The sequence below is a fragment of the Gordionus sp. m RMFG-2023 genome, chromosome 2 (genome assembly GCF_954871325.1).
Source record: "Gordionus sp. m RMFG-2023 chromosome 2, tfGorSpeb1-WG-v2, whole genome shotgun sequence".
NCBI lineage: Eukaryota > Metazoa > Nematomorpha > Gordioida > Chordodea > Parachordodidae > Gordionus > Gordionus sp. m RMFG-2023.
This window is the reverse complement of record NC_088776.1, coordinates 11,923,558-11,939,050: the sequence shown is the minus strand read 5'-3', so window position 1 is coordinate 11,939,050 and position 15,493 is coordinate 11,923,558. Positions and strand designations below refer to the sequence as shown.

General features: G+C 28.2%; 2 protein-coding genes across 3 annotated transcripts in view; one reads left to right on the top strand and one right to left on the bottom strand.

The window, feature by feature from the left end:
- LOC135923097 (S-adenosylhomocysteine hydrolase-like protein 1) overlaps positions 1–15,493 on the bottom strand; it is a 56,631-nt gene that overhangs the window by 30,692 nt on the left and 10,446 nt on the right. Inside the window, exon 1 of one of the 2 annotated variants that reach the window (XM_065457666.1) lies at positions 3,992–4,767. The exons of the other annotated variant lie outside the window; for it this stretch is intronic. Within the exon in view, the coding sequence (XP_065313738.1) occupies positions 3,992–4,406 (415 nt within the window). The 5' untranslated portion in view covers positions 4,407–4,767. Of the gene's footprint in view, positions 1–3,991; positions 4,768–15,493 lie in introns of those variants that run through there. 2 annotated transcript variants of the gene reach the window in all.
- Positions 5,173–15,493, top strand: part of LOC135923098 (transcription initiation factor TFIID subunit 12-like) — a 51,802-nt gene continuing 41,481 nt past the window's right edge. The window contains exon 1 of the mRNA XM_065457671.1: positions 5,173–5,405. Within this exon, the coding sequence (XP_065313743.1) occupies positions 5,364–5,405 (42 nt within the window). The 5' untranslated portion in view covers positions 5,173–5,363. The remainder of the gene's footprint in view (positions 5,406–15,493) is intronic.

The following is a 15,493-nucleotide window of genomic DNA, read 5'->3' as shown; positions in this document are numbered from 1 at the left end:
TCTCGGATCTATTAATATAACATTGATAAAATTGAACCTTTACAAAAATAATCAGATCGGTGGGTCAAAAAAAAAATTTCTCGAATTGGAAGCGACTTGAAAAAATGGGTCAGATGCAGAGCTCCGAAATATATTTATAAGTAATATAGAAAACGCAACGTTATGCTCCAAAAATATTTAAATTTGTATATTTTTATTTTTGTACTCTATCAATGAACGTTGATTATTAAATAATCGTGCCAAGTTTAAACTATCTTTAAAAAAGGTCATCTTTTTTATCTCAATGTAGGAGTTATAAACTTGAGAGCTCGATTTGAGTTAATTTTTTAAAACAGATAACTCAATATTGTAGCCAGAAAAAATTATTTCAAGATTTCGTTAAGATGTCCAAAGCTTTGTGCTATCCATGAGAAAAATTTTCCTTACTACCTACAAACAAAATCAAAATATTGACCGAACAAATAGTCACTCTTAAGTTTGGAGAATTATCTTGGCTATAGGCTCCTTCCTACCAAAGCAGGTGGAATTGTACGATCACCTTCCCTACTCTGTCAGTGTCTTAATATCTTCGCGTTTATCATGTGACCCAATCGGCTAACGACTTATCCAGATCCTCTACTCTTTTAGGCCATCGATCTTTGGAAGTCCTCTTCCCTATTCGAACCTCATTCAACGTCATTGCAGGGAGATTGGGATTTAACCTTGTGGCAACTCTGTCGTATTTCTTCTATTTTCAACTTCATCGGGAAAAGTTTAGGAATTTCTTGAAACCATATCTTCAAGCTTGATTTAATACTTACAAACGATGAGCTAAGGCATGTCATCGGACTCAGATAATTGCGATATGGTCATATCATAATCGTGTTTACTTTGTCAAACTTCTGTTGACTAGAAAGGTCGTCACTTCCATTATTGCAAACCGATTTCTAAGACATACAAAATTTAATGACACTATATCTCGTGCCTTGAAATCTACTGGTATTCCTTCAACACTTGAGCCGACTAAACTTTGTAATGCAGATGATAAACGTTCTGATGGTTTATCCAAGATTCTATGGAAGAATTGTAAGTCCTTAACCTGAGATTTTTTCAGTATAGAAACACTCGCACTCTTCAATTCTTCTGTTTTACCTCCCATTCATACCAATAATTGCTATAACGGCTTTTTTGGCAGTTACGCCCTAGCTTTCTTATAGGGCATCGCATTAAATCGAAGGAAAATATAAATGAAACCTTTTATATTCGTATTCGAACTATTCGATTTTCTATTTGTATTTGTTGTCATTAGAACAAGATATTTCAAGTGTTTGAATATTTTATTGGGATATCATCAATAAAGTATTTAAACATATTGTTTAATTTCGATAGAAGGTGGCATTTTGATTTATTTATTCTGAATATATGAAACAGGTTTCATCTTAGATATCAATTTTGCAGAATTTAGGAATCAATGTTAAAAAATGTATGTGTTCGGGTATTAGTGAAGGCCACGGTCCGGACTGGACCAATACCCTCGAACCGGACCGGACCATGTAAGAAAAAGATCGATCCAGACCGTGGTCCTAAATAAAAAACATATTTTTTTTAACCTAGTTTAATTTGTTTTATCATATCAAATATAAGAGTATTATATAAACAATAAAATTTATCCAATGGTATTGAAGAAAGTGATTTTGTGCTTGTGGAGGGCATATTAAAATTAAGAGTAGATTGTGTTTTTGAGATATTTTCATTATCATCATTAGAAGTATATATTTTATGTTTTATAAGATGTCTGCTTAAGATACCTAACTATTTTATTAAGAATAAGGTTAAGTTATTTTGACAATGAATTATTCAGACAGTTTTTTAAGAAAAATAGAACTATATATAATAACCAAAATATTTTAATAATAATACTGCTTATTTTGATTAATTTATTGCTTAAAAAATTATAAACAATTATTTTGTTACTAGTTGCTGACGATACATTAAATTTGGTACTGCAGTGAACACATACTCTATGTTTTTATTGGGACTATAAGTAAAATGTTTCTTAGACAAACTTATGGTCTTCATATTGTAAAATAAAAATTAACAAAATCTTAAATAACTCCTCTAGAAAAATATCATAAAATAAAATATACAAAAAAATTATATTAATTTAATAGTAAGGCAAACCTAAATAATAATAAAAGACCGGTCCGGACCGCACCCAAAAAAAGATCGGTCCGGTCCCGGTCTATGGGGGATGTATTACAAAAATTATTAACCAATTTTTGTTAAAAAACATTAACTCCCAAATTGGGTTAGAAAATTCTTACCTAATTTTATTGAGCCTAGACGTGGTTATAATATTTTTTAAAAATAATTGTACAATATACTATCCCCTATCCTATAACCTGCAAAAAAAAAATAACGTTGCCCATGTGCTTAAATTTATTGAAATAAAATATATATTAAATATTTGAAATCTTTTAAAACAATCGGGGCCGTGCTAAAACTTTGGACAGCCCGGTGCAAAAATAAATTCGGTGGCCCGTTAAACCCCCAGTTTAAAGTAAAATCAAAAACAATTCAAGAGCCAAAATTTTACGGCCCCTAAAATAATTTTTTTGGCATGGGGCACCCGTTCCTTCACTTGCGCAAACCTCTTCTATAACCCTTCCTTTATTTCCCATGTACATTTAATCTAATTTTTAGCAATTGCAAATTTTAGGCCAAATAGACTTTTTTTAAATTATATAAAAACAATAACCTTTTTCATAAGATATTATATCTCACAACCGCGGAAAGGGGCATAATTATTAAAAAAAAAATATACAAGTTAAATAAATTATCCATTATATTTTTTTTCACCCCCATAACTAAATAAAACAATTAAAAACAAAAAAATTTGTGTTTTAAATTTAAAAAAACTGCGGAGTTCGCGCTTAAATTTTGGTAATGATGTTAATTAAATTTCCTAAAAATTGCAAAAATTAAAAAAAATATGGCTAATAAAAATAGTGGGTATATTTTATTTATAAGAAAATATACATATTATCATTTTGTTTTATAAATTTTATATACGACAATAGTATTATAATAAACACTTTGTGCGCGATTTTGTCCTTGAAATATTTTTTTAGAAAGGGAATAATTTGTGGGGTGGAAAAATTTAAATGTTTAAAGTTATATTTGTTCTGGCAAAGCAACAATAAATTTTAATTTAAATGTGTAAGCAATTTGTCAGAAATGGTTCAATTCTATACCGTCGCCTTCCGATTTATAAATTCATACCTGTTTTTTCGGTTCATTCCGGTTTTATAAGCTGAGATTTTTTTAAAAAATTAATTTTAATAATTATATTTTTATAATCGCTATTAAAAGCAGCTAAATTTAAAGAATTCATAAATTTAGAATATGAGATAAACCATCCGTCTACCACATATAAATCTCTTATATATTTCTTTAAAATTATGACAATCATTTAAATAAATAATAAAATGTAGAAAACCCATTTATGAACCGGTTCGACATATTTTATAACGGTTCAGCGCTTCAATATGGTTTCGCTCTTCGACACTGATTATTATAACCTAAATTTTATTGAAAATGTTGTTTTCTTTGGGAAACATTTTACACAATTTCTTTTATTATTGCTTATCAGTTCTATTATTATAATATATCAATAAAAGTGGCTAAAATAATTTTAACCGCTCTCAAGATTACCCGATAAAATCAAGGTTTATGATTAAAATATAGATTTTGGTCATAATATAAATAATTTAAACTGGATTTTTTCCATGAATAATATCTTTATTTCCAAAATAGTGTGCGCCTATTTTGATTATCGTAATTTAACATAGTCCGCCATGAAAATGCTATTTACTGAGTTAAATTCTCAAATGACGCTTAAGAAATAAACTATGCTTCAAAAAATATGACAGGCAACAAATTCTGGCTACCACAAATAATATAATAAAAGGAAGGGATAGACAAAATATCAATTAAAAATGATTTTTTTTACATTCTGATAAATTTGAACTAGCGGTAGAATGCCTTCTCCTATTCTTCGCTCCTTTTGAATCCTTTGAACTTCTTCGTTCATTTAAATTGTCTTCATGTTCAAGATCTAATTCGTTTTCGATATCATGTTGATTATCCTTCCCTACCAAGTCTCCTACGTGATTTACGATAATCTCATTTTTATTATCCAATCTATGCTGAACACCACTAGGCGTACCGTGCGAATGGTGATGCCTATGCGATGCGCCCGTAGTAGAAGAGCCCAAAAGGGTAGCTCCAGGCAGAATCTGTATGCTACTGCGACGTATATCCTTGTTTCTGAATGAGGGAGTGGAATCTGTGACCATCTCCGGTAATTGATATTCACTCATGCTGGCCATCGATAAAACTTTCTTGGGACCGAAAAATTCATTCATATCGGTGTTTTCTGGGTAGGTTGGAAAAATAAAAAAATTTGGCGAAGTTGATGGGTAGATTTATATAAAAGTAAATATTTGTTATTTTGTTATTTTTTTAGAATTTTTTTTATACAAAAATTAAATTATATTGATGCGTTGGGATGAATGGATGATAAAAAGTTATCCGCTGATGATGTACTTAAAATTCTTCATTAGCATTTTGAGTTAGCTATGGGTCGAGGTGGATAGTTGCATTGATGAAGAAGAGTTTTAGCTTTTTAAAAAATTACTAAATATCACAAACGACAAATCTAGATTTTTATATGGAATAATTCTGCGATAATCCGATAAAATATCGTTCTAAAAAATTCTATTTTTACAGAAAGTGGAAAAAATTAGCCTTTTTTTTAAATAAAAAAATTATTATAGCCAAAAAATACGTGATAATAAATATTGAAGAATTCTTGTGATGGTGATATGATCTCTGTTTTTCTTCTTTAACCAAAAAGGGAAGATAAATCGTTTTTTTTGTTTTATAATAATTTTTAAAAATTTAGGTTATATTATTATTTTTGATATTCTAAATGTTTAAAAATTGTGGGAGTTTTAATTTTTTTTAAAAAATATTTTGAAAAAAATAATAAATTTTTAATTAAATAAAAAAAATTTAAAAAATTTATATTTTATTGATATAGATATCGAAAAAAAAATTATTTTCCTTATGATATTTAATAAGGAACCTATCGCCATTGCCAAAAGTTTTCATTATTATTTTCTTTATTAATAAAAACAAAAAATTTATTATAATTGGAGTTAGATATTGGAAATAGATACGTGGATAGATTCAAAATTATTAATATTCGATATTTATTTGTGCAATTCTTCTAATCGCCAATTTATTCAATATAGAAGCTCAAAAAAATTGATTTATTTATAGTCGCATCTCCGCAACGCCCAAGCCAAGAATATGAATGGATGGAAATAAATTATGAAAATAACGTTAAATCTCCAGCAAAGGTTATTTCCTTACTAAAACAAATGCATTACGAAAATATGTTATAATTAAAGATAAGGAATTTAACAATTCAATAATATAAATTTTTAAATTATCGATAACGTGTTACTTATTTTAAAGTGTAAGGTTTATAAGTACAAGAGATATCATTTTATTTTTTTGTTACATAAATAAATTCACGTTAGTCAATTATTTTTTAGATTTTTTAAGAAAAATTAAAATTAGTGAATATAATAATTCAACCAAAATATTTTTAACACGATGATACCAATAAAGCACTCAAAAATATTGATTTTAAAGATTAATATTTTATAAAAAACTAGGTATATTTTTTTATGGATTTATTCTTTATTATTTTTTTTTGAATGGCCGACCTATATCCTGATCTTAAAAAAATAATCGAAATTTATGTATTAGTAAAAAAATAATAATAAATAAATGTTCGTTTCGATAAAAAAATATATATATAATCAATAATGATAATTAATCTCTTTACAAACAGTGGTCTTTTTTAAAAAACAGTTTTGGTTTAAATATTTGAAATTTAAGCTGTCCAAATTTTTTTTTTAAATCGAATTGTTTTCAAAACTTTCAGAAGTTTTAAAATTTTAATGAAATTGTATGTTTAAATTTTTGAAATTTTCTAGAATTATATTTTGGACATGTTTTTTTTTATTTAAAAAAAGCTTATATATTATTTTTTTTCTATAAAGTTTCAAAAGTTTGCGAATAATATTTTTTTTTATATTTTGGACTCAGCCTTAAGAAATAATAAAATAAGATTGGATAATAACCAATGACATTAAAAGCACGCGAATAAACATTGAAACGCGATTAAATTATTTCTACTTCCTTCAAAGGTGAGATATATTTAAAACTCCCGCCCCCACCCCTGAGAGGATTATTTTCAGCTAAAATAATATAGGTTATGTTTTTTAGCTGACTAAAAATAAAGCAATTACTCAACTATATAATGGCTAAAAGTCGGTTCGATTGCGTGCCGAAGAAAATTAGCTTATTATTTAGTCGCGAATTAATTAAGTTATATCAACAAAACCCCGAGGCTAATGTGACAATTTTAGGTTAAAAACTAGATTTCCCTTTCTTTTGTCGATTAAAAAATGCACTTAAATTATAATAATAAGAGATTTAAATTTTTATTGTGTAACAGTTGTATAAATAAATATTGTTATTTGAACAAATTTGGGTGAGAAATAGGTATGCTAACGATGTATAAATCCTTTTAATTTTGCACGCTGAAAATATTTTATATAGTGAAGTTTAATTATTCGTTTTTCTTTTCTTCAATTTTACAGGCAAATGGCGATTATTCATATTAAAAAGAGAATATTATTCATTCTTCAATGCTGCTGGTTGAATGATTAGATAATAATATAATAACAAAATGTTAACATCTGGCCTAAAATTTTTTTATAGAATTGCAGCACACCCAATTTCGAGTTCAGAGATTTCAAAATTGATTAGACATGAGAACACATATCAAACAGCAACAGATTTCAACCCATGAACCCTAGGTATTTCTGGACCAAACGAGTTTGGGACCCTTTAAAAAATCGGTGTAATCTCATTAGTCAGGATTGTTACGGGCGAGAGATCGAAAATATCATTGAGCTAAAATCCCAATACATTAACTCATCATTAGGCCATGATATAGAGTTAATAGCCTATTCAAACAAATTTTTTTGATAAATAATACATTTCTGTAGTAACTACCTGGCTAGGTGCAATTATAACCAAACCTCATAATTGCCAACGGTGTAGTACTCTGATTGATTCCAAGGGCATGCCCCACTTTACTGACTGTTCAGGATCGAAATATGTAAAACATGATAAAATCAAAGTAATTGAAGAAAACTTAACCAAGCGATTATAAAATTTTTAAAAAAGTTCCTGAAATTTCAATTCTGTCCACGACTCTCAGATCTTTGTCTTAAGGAATTTTTTTGGCGTTGAACATCTTCAATCAGATTCTCGCTTGATAATTCAAAATTTTATGTATTTTTAAGAATCATATAAAATAATTAAGAAGGATACAAGAAAGGAAATTAAAAAAATTAGATATATTCTGTTCATAAGGTATAAAAAACAAAATTAAATTATTTTATTTTCAAAGATGTATGTAAAGTATACAAAAAACAAAAAAATTTTAATTTTTTTATTTATAATTGTATTTTAAAATTGTCGTTAATTTTTTTTAAATGTCATATCCCTTTTATGAAAGTATAAAATAAATATTCCTTCCGTAACTTATATTTTGAAAAATATTTTAAAAAAATATTAATTTTATCGATTTTATTTTGTGTTTCGAATTCAATTATTCTTTTAAAGTTGATTGTCATTTGAATTTATCTAATGTCCCTATATGAGTAGAAATTCAATCAGGGGCAGGTCAGAAAGATTTTTGTATACTTTACATATGTTAGGGATTTATCTTATTTAAGTGTATATTTCAAACATGAGGTGTTAGCAATAGATCGAAACCTTAATGAATATCGGTTAGGTTAAAATTAGGTATAATGTTCAAGTTGTAGAAAATAATATCGGTTCGGTTTTAACCTTTGAAAATTTATTTTATAGTTTTTATATATATTATTTAATAAATAATTTACATTAGAGATCTACAAATCCCGGCCCGAACGGGCTTCAGGCTGGGCCTATTTTTTAAAAATATTTATAGTTAGGGCTGGGTCGGGCCAAATATTATAAAAAAATTCAGGCATACCCGGGCTGGACCAAATTTTTAAATGTGATATTCAATTTTGAGAAATAAATTTATATATTTTAAAATTCTGGGAAGAAACAAGGAGAAAATATTTTTTATTTGTAAGAATTTTTTTTTACAATTATAGAAATGTAAAATTTTATAGGAAAAAATATTTGTATGAATCAAAAACTGTGGGGAAAAATCTATATAAAAAAAATAATAATAAAACGTGTAATAAAAATCAATCGAGATGGGTTGGGGGGATTTAATATTTGATAAAGTGTAATTAATGACTTTTGATAAATTGACAGTGGGGAAAATATTTCTAGAAAAACTTTTGATTAATAAATTCGATAGTAAGCAAACTCTCCTAAAAAATATTAAGGATGGTTTGGAGATTCGATCTCCCACCGATCTTGCTCTTATTGCCATTATTTCGAGCAGTCTACTTTCTAAACTCGTAATCATTTGTCACATCTCAAAAAATGACATTTCCTTAAGAAATTCCCAGACCAAACTTTCAAAGCGGTTTTTTAGCACTTTTTTTATTTCCAAAGAAAGGATATAAATTTTTTGAATAATATATTTGAGGCACACAATGAGAAGGCCTATGAACTACATAGGAAATAAGGTTGAGAGTTTGGAAGTGATAGGCGAACGTAAAAGAGGAAGGCCAAAACTTCAATGGGGCCATAAAGTTAGAGCCAATATAAAGAAGTATAAATTAGATAAAAGAGATTGTATAAATAACATAAAGTGGAGAGAGACGTTGAAGGAGCTTACCATCAGAAAAGGTGAAAGCTAAAGAGAAAAAAAAAATATTTGAAAGAAAAAAACCGGGATCCCCATTTCACATATGTCCTTTAATCGTTAATAAAAATCAAACCATCGATATTTTTCCAAATATTATATTAAAAAAAATTAATTTGACAAATTGGAAATAAAAAATAAATTGCTAGTAACATTACACAAAAACCGCTTTGAAAATTCTGTCTCGAAATAGCCTTAGATAATGCTATCTTGTTATGGAGGACACGTATTGTTGATGTCCCATTGCCTGAATCCAACAGACAGAAGTATTGGGATACGCCAGTTGTAGTTCGCTGCGTTGAATTTCTATCTAGCATGCTATCAACCGACCGTTATATCTTTACTATTTTAATTAATGGATTCGGACATAAATTTTTGGAAGTTATCCCTTCTAACAATCTTCAGCTTCAACTAACCAACAATGAGCTTACTCGCGCTATTAAACTCGCCTAACCTTTCCTCACATCTACGCTGGCTACAGAACCACTATAGACAGCAAAGGAAGACCGTTTACACTTCAAGTTGTGTAAAAGCCGAATCCTCATGCATAATCAAAGCAATTTCTTAATCCAACGAGTTATAAAATCTGCCCAAATACATGTAATATTTGAAACCACCAGAACTTTTTAGATTCGATGAAAAGCGGCCTGACGGAATCACCTGATTCCATGGAAACGGGGCTAATTTCTCGTTTGGGACTATTCGTGTATAGATCCATTATCTCTATCCAACCAAATTCCAAACGTACTCGAGCAAAAGAATAGCGAAAAATTTTCAAATATTCGGAAATTTCAGTAGATCATTTCTTTATTCGAACAATATCACCTTAACTTCCTTTGGTAAGCTTGCATTTTCCTTCTTCAAGGATTCAAGATCTCACATCTGCAAGCCTGCTGGCGATCCTCGAGAAGGCTTCTTCCACAGACAGAGGATAGCCATAGCTATTCATATAGAAAATTATCAAAGCTTCAATGGCAATTTTCTATTAACAGCCAGACTTACTCTTCCTTCCTTATTCTTCTTTTATTCTATATTTCATCTTTATTTTGTTAATTTTGGATTTGAATATGTAATCACCTATCCTTGTCAGGTGCGTTGCTTGACGAAGCCTATATAATATTGGAGAATCTCAGCTGATGGGGAATGTCAACTTCCAGCCTCTCATAACAAAAGGATTGAGATAATCTGATGATTGCAAGGTTCGTTGATTAACTCTTTTCGGCTCCGTTATCTGAAAATCATGTCCTAACTCAATCAATTTAGACGCTATTCCATCCAAAAATCTTGACCTCGAGCTGACAAATAAGTAATCTAGTTTCGCATTGGCCAATAGCCTAAATGCAATAGCCTCTGTCTCATTTAAATGTGTCAAGTGAAAGAAAACAAAAAGCCAATCTGAATAACCGTATTCATCTTAGTAGTGAACGTTCAATCAAACATATTAGATGCAATGCTTTCATTAAATAGGCCTTACACGCGGACCTTCCTGCAATTTTAGAACCCTCAGGCCTCCTCATTGATGGAGAGTCAGGTAGAATTACAAGGATTCCTTGGAAGAATGAGTGTTTTATTCTTTAGTTTTTGCCCAGTTTTTTATTAGTTTTTTTCTTTTCCGCAAGCTATTTTTTCGGGATTTCAATGAACCATAGCTCAGAATTCACTAAAACCCCCACGATATAAAAAAAATGCAAAGGATATTTTTTTTGATAAAAATACATTGAGTATTTAATTAAAATATCGCAAAACCTGGGTTCAGTAAAATTTATAGGTTTGGGGAAAGCCCATGTCACACTTAATTTTCGATTAGTTGTAACTTGTAATCGGTTGTCATTAGAATGAATAAGATTATATTTATAATAATGGATATAAAAAAATAAAATAAGTTTTTTGGTTTTGTTGGCAAAATCTTTCGTTATAAAAAATATTTCTTCTTTTTTTTATTGTGTGAATAAAATTATAAAACCAAGCGTTTAATTTTTTTTAACAAATCGATAAAATTAAGCTAGTAGCACAGATGATAAAAGAAAGAAAGATATTTAACTTCTACTCAAAATAATATATCATAGTCTATTTTTTAAAAACAAGTCTTCTCCATGTTAAAAAAAACAAATTTTTAAGAAGTTTTGCTTATCATTCTTTCCTCGGTAGGAAAGTTCATTTTGATCTAATACGCATTTAATCCAACTATACATACATAATATAATCTGAGAGATGTCCCAAGGGATAGATATAAAATATAGAAGAATTATATCAATTTTAAAAATGTGTTATAATAATTGGCTTTTAACCTGGTGCACAAACATATTGCATAAGTAGAAAGATAATGGATATCCTATCATTTGAAATCTAGATTATCTGCCTGAGTTTCTTTATAGGTTATGATTAGATTTTGGGTATTAAATGATTATCTTATTCATTAAAGTATATAATAAATTAGTGGCCTATTGTTTTGCTTTTGGCCATTTATTCGGCCTCCAATGTGGGGTAGGTTCTAAATCGCTAAAACAAAAATCGCTAAAAATTGGGAATCTGGTTTATATCTCTTAGAAAATTTTTAAAGTAAATTTAAAATTAATATTAATAGATACTAGGGGACTAAATACTTGTATTTAAATTGAAAATTTTATAAAAATCGCTAAAATGGATGTAATATCATCCAAAATCCCAGTTTGGGGAATCAAATTGAAAATTTGATGAAATTTCTTCCATTTTAGCGATTTTTTTTAAATTTTCCATTTAAATACAAGTGTTTAGTCCCCTAGTATCTATTAATATTAATTTCAAATTTACTTTAAAAATTTTCTAGGAGATATAAGCCAGATTCCCAATTTTTAGCGATTTTGTTTTAGCGATTTAGAACGGGAACCTCCAATGTTGTGAGGAGTTTATTATGCTATATTCAAAAAGTCCCCGTTATTGAATGAAACTGAAAATCTGAGTAGATTTTAAGTTTTAAGGGTTAGGGAGTCATCTTAAAAGAATTTGGATGAGTCTCCATAGCAATGAGTCCTGGAAATCATTTAAAAAAATTTTATCCCAAAACATTTAATAAACAAAGTTCCTGAAATTTGTTAAATATGTATTAGGATATTTCTTATAAAATTGATGTTCAATACAATTTTTTATAAACAATTTCAAGATTATGCGTAGGTTAAATATATAATGTATTTTTTGATCTTAATTTACAAATAAAAATATTGTATTTAGTTATACAAATTTTTATTTTCATATTTTTTAATTTATGCGAAAACAATACATTTTATTTTATGACAAAATAATTAAAATTTTGACAAAATTCTGTGATCAAGTGATGAATTTTAAAGAAAGGACCTTAAAAAAATTATAAATTGAAAAAAATAATTTGTTTTCATAAATTTGATTAATATTGGTCTATATTTCCATTTCATTTTTATAATTTGTAAACATATGTAGTTAAGACTTAATTGTTAAAAATTACTGTCTTAATATTTTAAATGTTATGTCAATTGTTGAAATGATATTTTTTTAAATTATATTATGTCATGTGCTAATGTGCTAACGATAATGAAGTGAAACCACTTTATTGACGCCTAACTTGAAACTCTAACCGTCGAACTAGGTCGAAATTAAGGTTTATGATAATCTGTGGTTTAGACTGTTCACCAAACAATCTCTTCCGCGCACGACATGGTCCAAATTTGTGGCAAAGATGTTTCCATTGACTAATGTTGCCATATGAAAAGCAGACATATCTTTTAGAGAAATTACGGTTCCATTTTACCCCAGAAAATGTTAACCATTTATTTTACTGATATACAACAGGCTGCATCGTTTATGAAAGAAATAATGTCAATGGAATCCACCCAATTTATGGCCTGCATCCGTTTGCCTTAGATCAGTAGTAAACTTATAACTATGAAATCCTATTCGATTAGGGAATATATAAGTGTACAATCTATGCTGAGATAATATTATCGTGTTATTAGGGTCATATATGGCTGTTTCATCCTAATGGGCCAAAGTCTGAAAATTGAAATTATTAAGAGGTTGATTGTTAATTATGGTGATCCACAACAGCCATTATTTTATTTATTTTACAAACCATAAATTCATCAACAAAATCTTTCCCATGTCACATCCCAATTTTTGAACATTATACCGGGATATTAATCACCAAAATATTTTAATTAGCGGAATGTTGTGTTATATATAAGAAAACGATGCAAGCAAGGTTCATAAAGTTATTACAACAACCCACCAAATTCTTGACTTAAACAGTCAAAAAAACTGTATAGCGGTTAAGGAGACTTTCCCCAAAGACATAACTGAGCTGGGGGATCCACATTTTAATATATGATAGGTGATTTACTTTGGATTATGTTCTTACAGAACCCATAAAAAGGAGCTACTACTTGAATGGGGACAAAAGATTTGTCAGATTTTCTTCAATATGACTAAGTAATATTATTTATGTAATTTTTATTTGTTGCTACAAGTCAATCTGTCGTTATTGTTACTATTACCGGTCTAGTAGCATCAATGTTTATGACTAGATGATATTGTAGCTATTTGGGCGAACGGCTGTTATAGGCAATATTGGAGATCCGACAATAAGTGTAAATAGCAAAATGCATTACCTGTAGCAAAGTAGATCTTCCTGTCATAACGTTAAAACTGCGGAAACCTTGAAATGATCATAATATTAATTTATTATCATATTCCCGATCTTAATCCTATTGAAAAAAATTTAGGGTTTACTCAAACGACTTAGAAAACACAAAGGATTCTTTGATAGTTTGTATGGAAATCGATATTCCAAAATTGATACAATCTTATATAAATTCTGCAAAGATATCATTTTCGTTACAAATGAAAATAAAATCGCTATAGTTATAAAGACTAAATGCTATCTAAATAAAGTTTGGGCAAGAATAATGATCTTATAGTAGAGCGATAATTATGCATAGTTATAAATTTTAAATCACATAGAAAAAATTATTTTATTGCTATTAATAATTAAGGCTTTGAAAGTGTTTTGTGATTATTTTTTTAAATTAAAATTTATTCTAGCTAAAAAACAAGAGTGGGCGGATATCAGGGATAATATATCAAATATTTACAGCATAAACGATATCAATAATAGATAAGCCTATTTTATTTATTTACTTAATAATAAAAGTATATATATTTCTACAATTATGTCCCAAACTTCATTTCAAATTTAAAAAATATAATATAAAAAAACTCGATAGAAACTAAAAATTCAATTTTCAGTTCCATTCTTACCCATTTTGCTTCATGAGTTGCATTAATTAATCATGTTTCGACTTCGTGTATAAGAAAGCTTCTGGCATAATATAGAGGAGATCGGGTGTTATATTATCTCGGGACAGGTAATTTATTCTCAAATAATTTTAAAACTAATAAACTTTGATATTTAAACCATATAGGTATTTTAATAAGATGCTAAATTTTTCGCAGAAATATGTTCTAAAAAGATTTAAATCCAAATTTCTAATAAATTTATTCATAAAAGTTCCTGGGAATAAATATCAATTCTAAATGAACGTAATCTGAATTTTCTCATGTATAATCATGTTGAAAATATTTATGGTAATTTAATATTTTGAAATTAAATTTCAATTAATTATGAAGATTTAGGACAGGTTTTGGGGAATGCGTATAAGCCATTTTTTTAAAAAAATTTATTTTGAATAAAAAAAATTTAACTATATTTATAAGAATATTAGAAACCACGAGAGTCGCGAATGGAATATGCAGATTGACTTATTTTTTGTAAATTGTGACAAGTTCTTCTGAGTGATATATATAATATAGATGGACATGATAAATTTAACATATTTGACAATTTATTTTCATATATTTACTTAGAACATTTTTATAAAAAAAAATCATCTAAAAATAATGAATTGCTAAAACAAGCGCCGCGAAAAGGTAAAAGCTACACCGGGTGTTTTTCATAATTCAATTTTTATTTTTTTAAGTTATATTAATAAAAAGTAAAAGATTTCTTTCTTATTAAGTTCTACTATAGATATTTGTAAAGAATAAAACTACGTTTAAACATGCACCGCGAAAAGGTAATAGGTATCCCAGGTGTTTTTCATAATTCTTAAATTTTCATTTTTTAAAGTTTATATTAATAAAAAAGTAAAAGATTTCTTTCTTATTAAGTTCTACCATAGATATTTGTAAAGAATAAAACTAAGTTTAAACATTTTGGAAAATTTGCTTCATCTATTTTTTATAGTACTTCAATTTTTTATAGACAATATAACCCAGGTTTCCCCTATAAAAAACCATTATCCATGAGAACATATGTGATCTCTCTCAAATTCTTCCATGCATGACTGAACCTTTTACACTATCGACAACCCAATATTCAACCTGATACACCCAGCATGTATTCCCCTTCCCAATCATTTTCCAAAATAGTTCTATTTCTGTCTATCCAACTTTATCTACGGCATCAGCCTTCATGTCTTTTACACGGGTTATAAGTATAAACGTTGCGCTTGTCTTTTGCAGACCAAGGCAGGTTGATTAGATAAAATT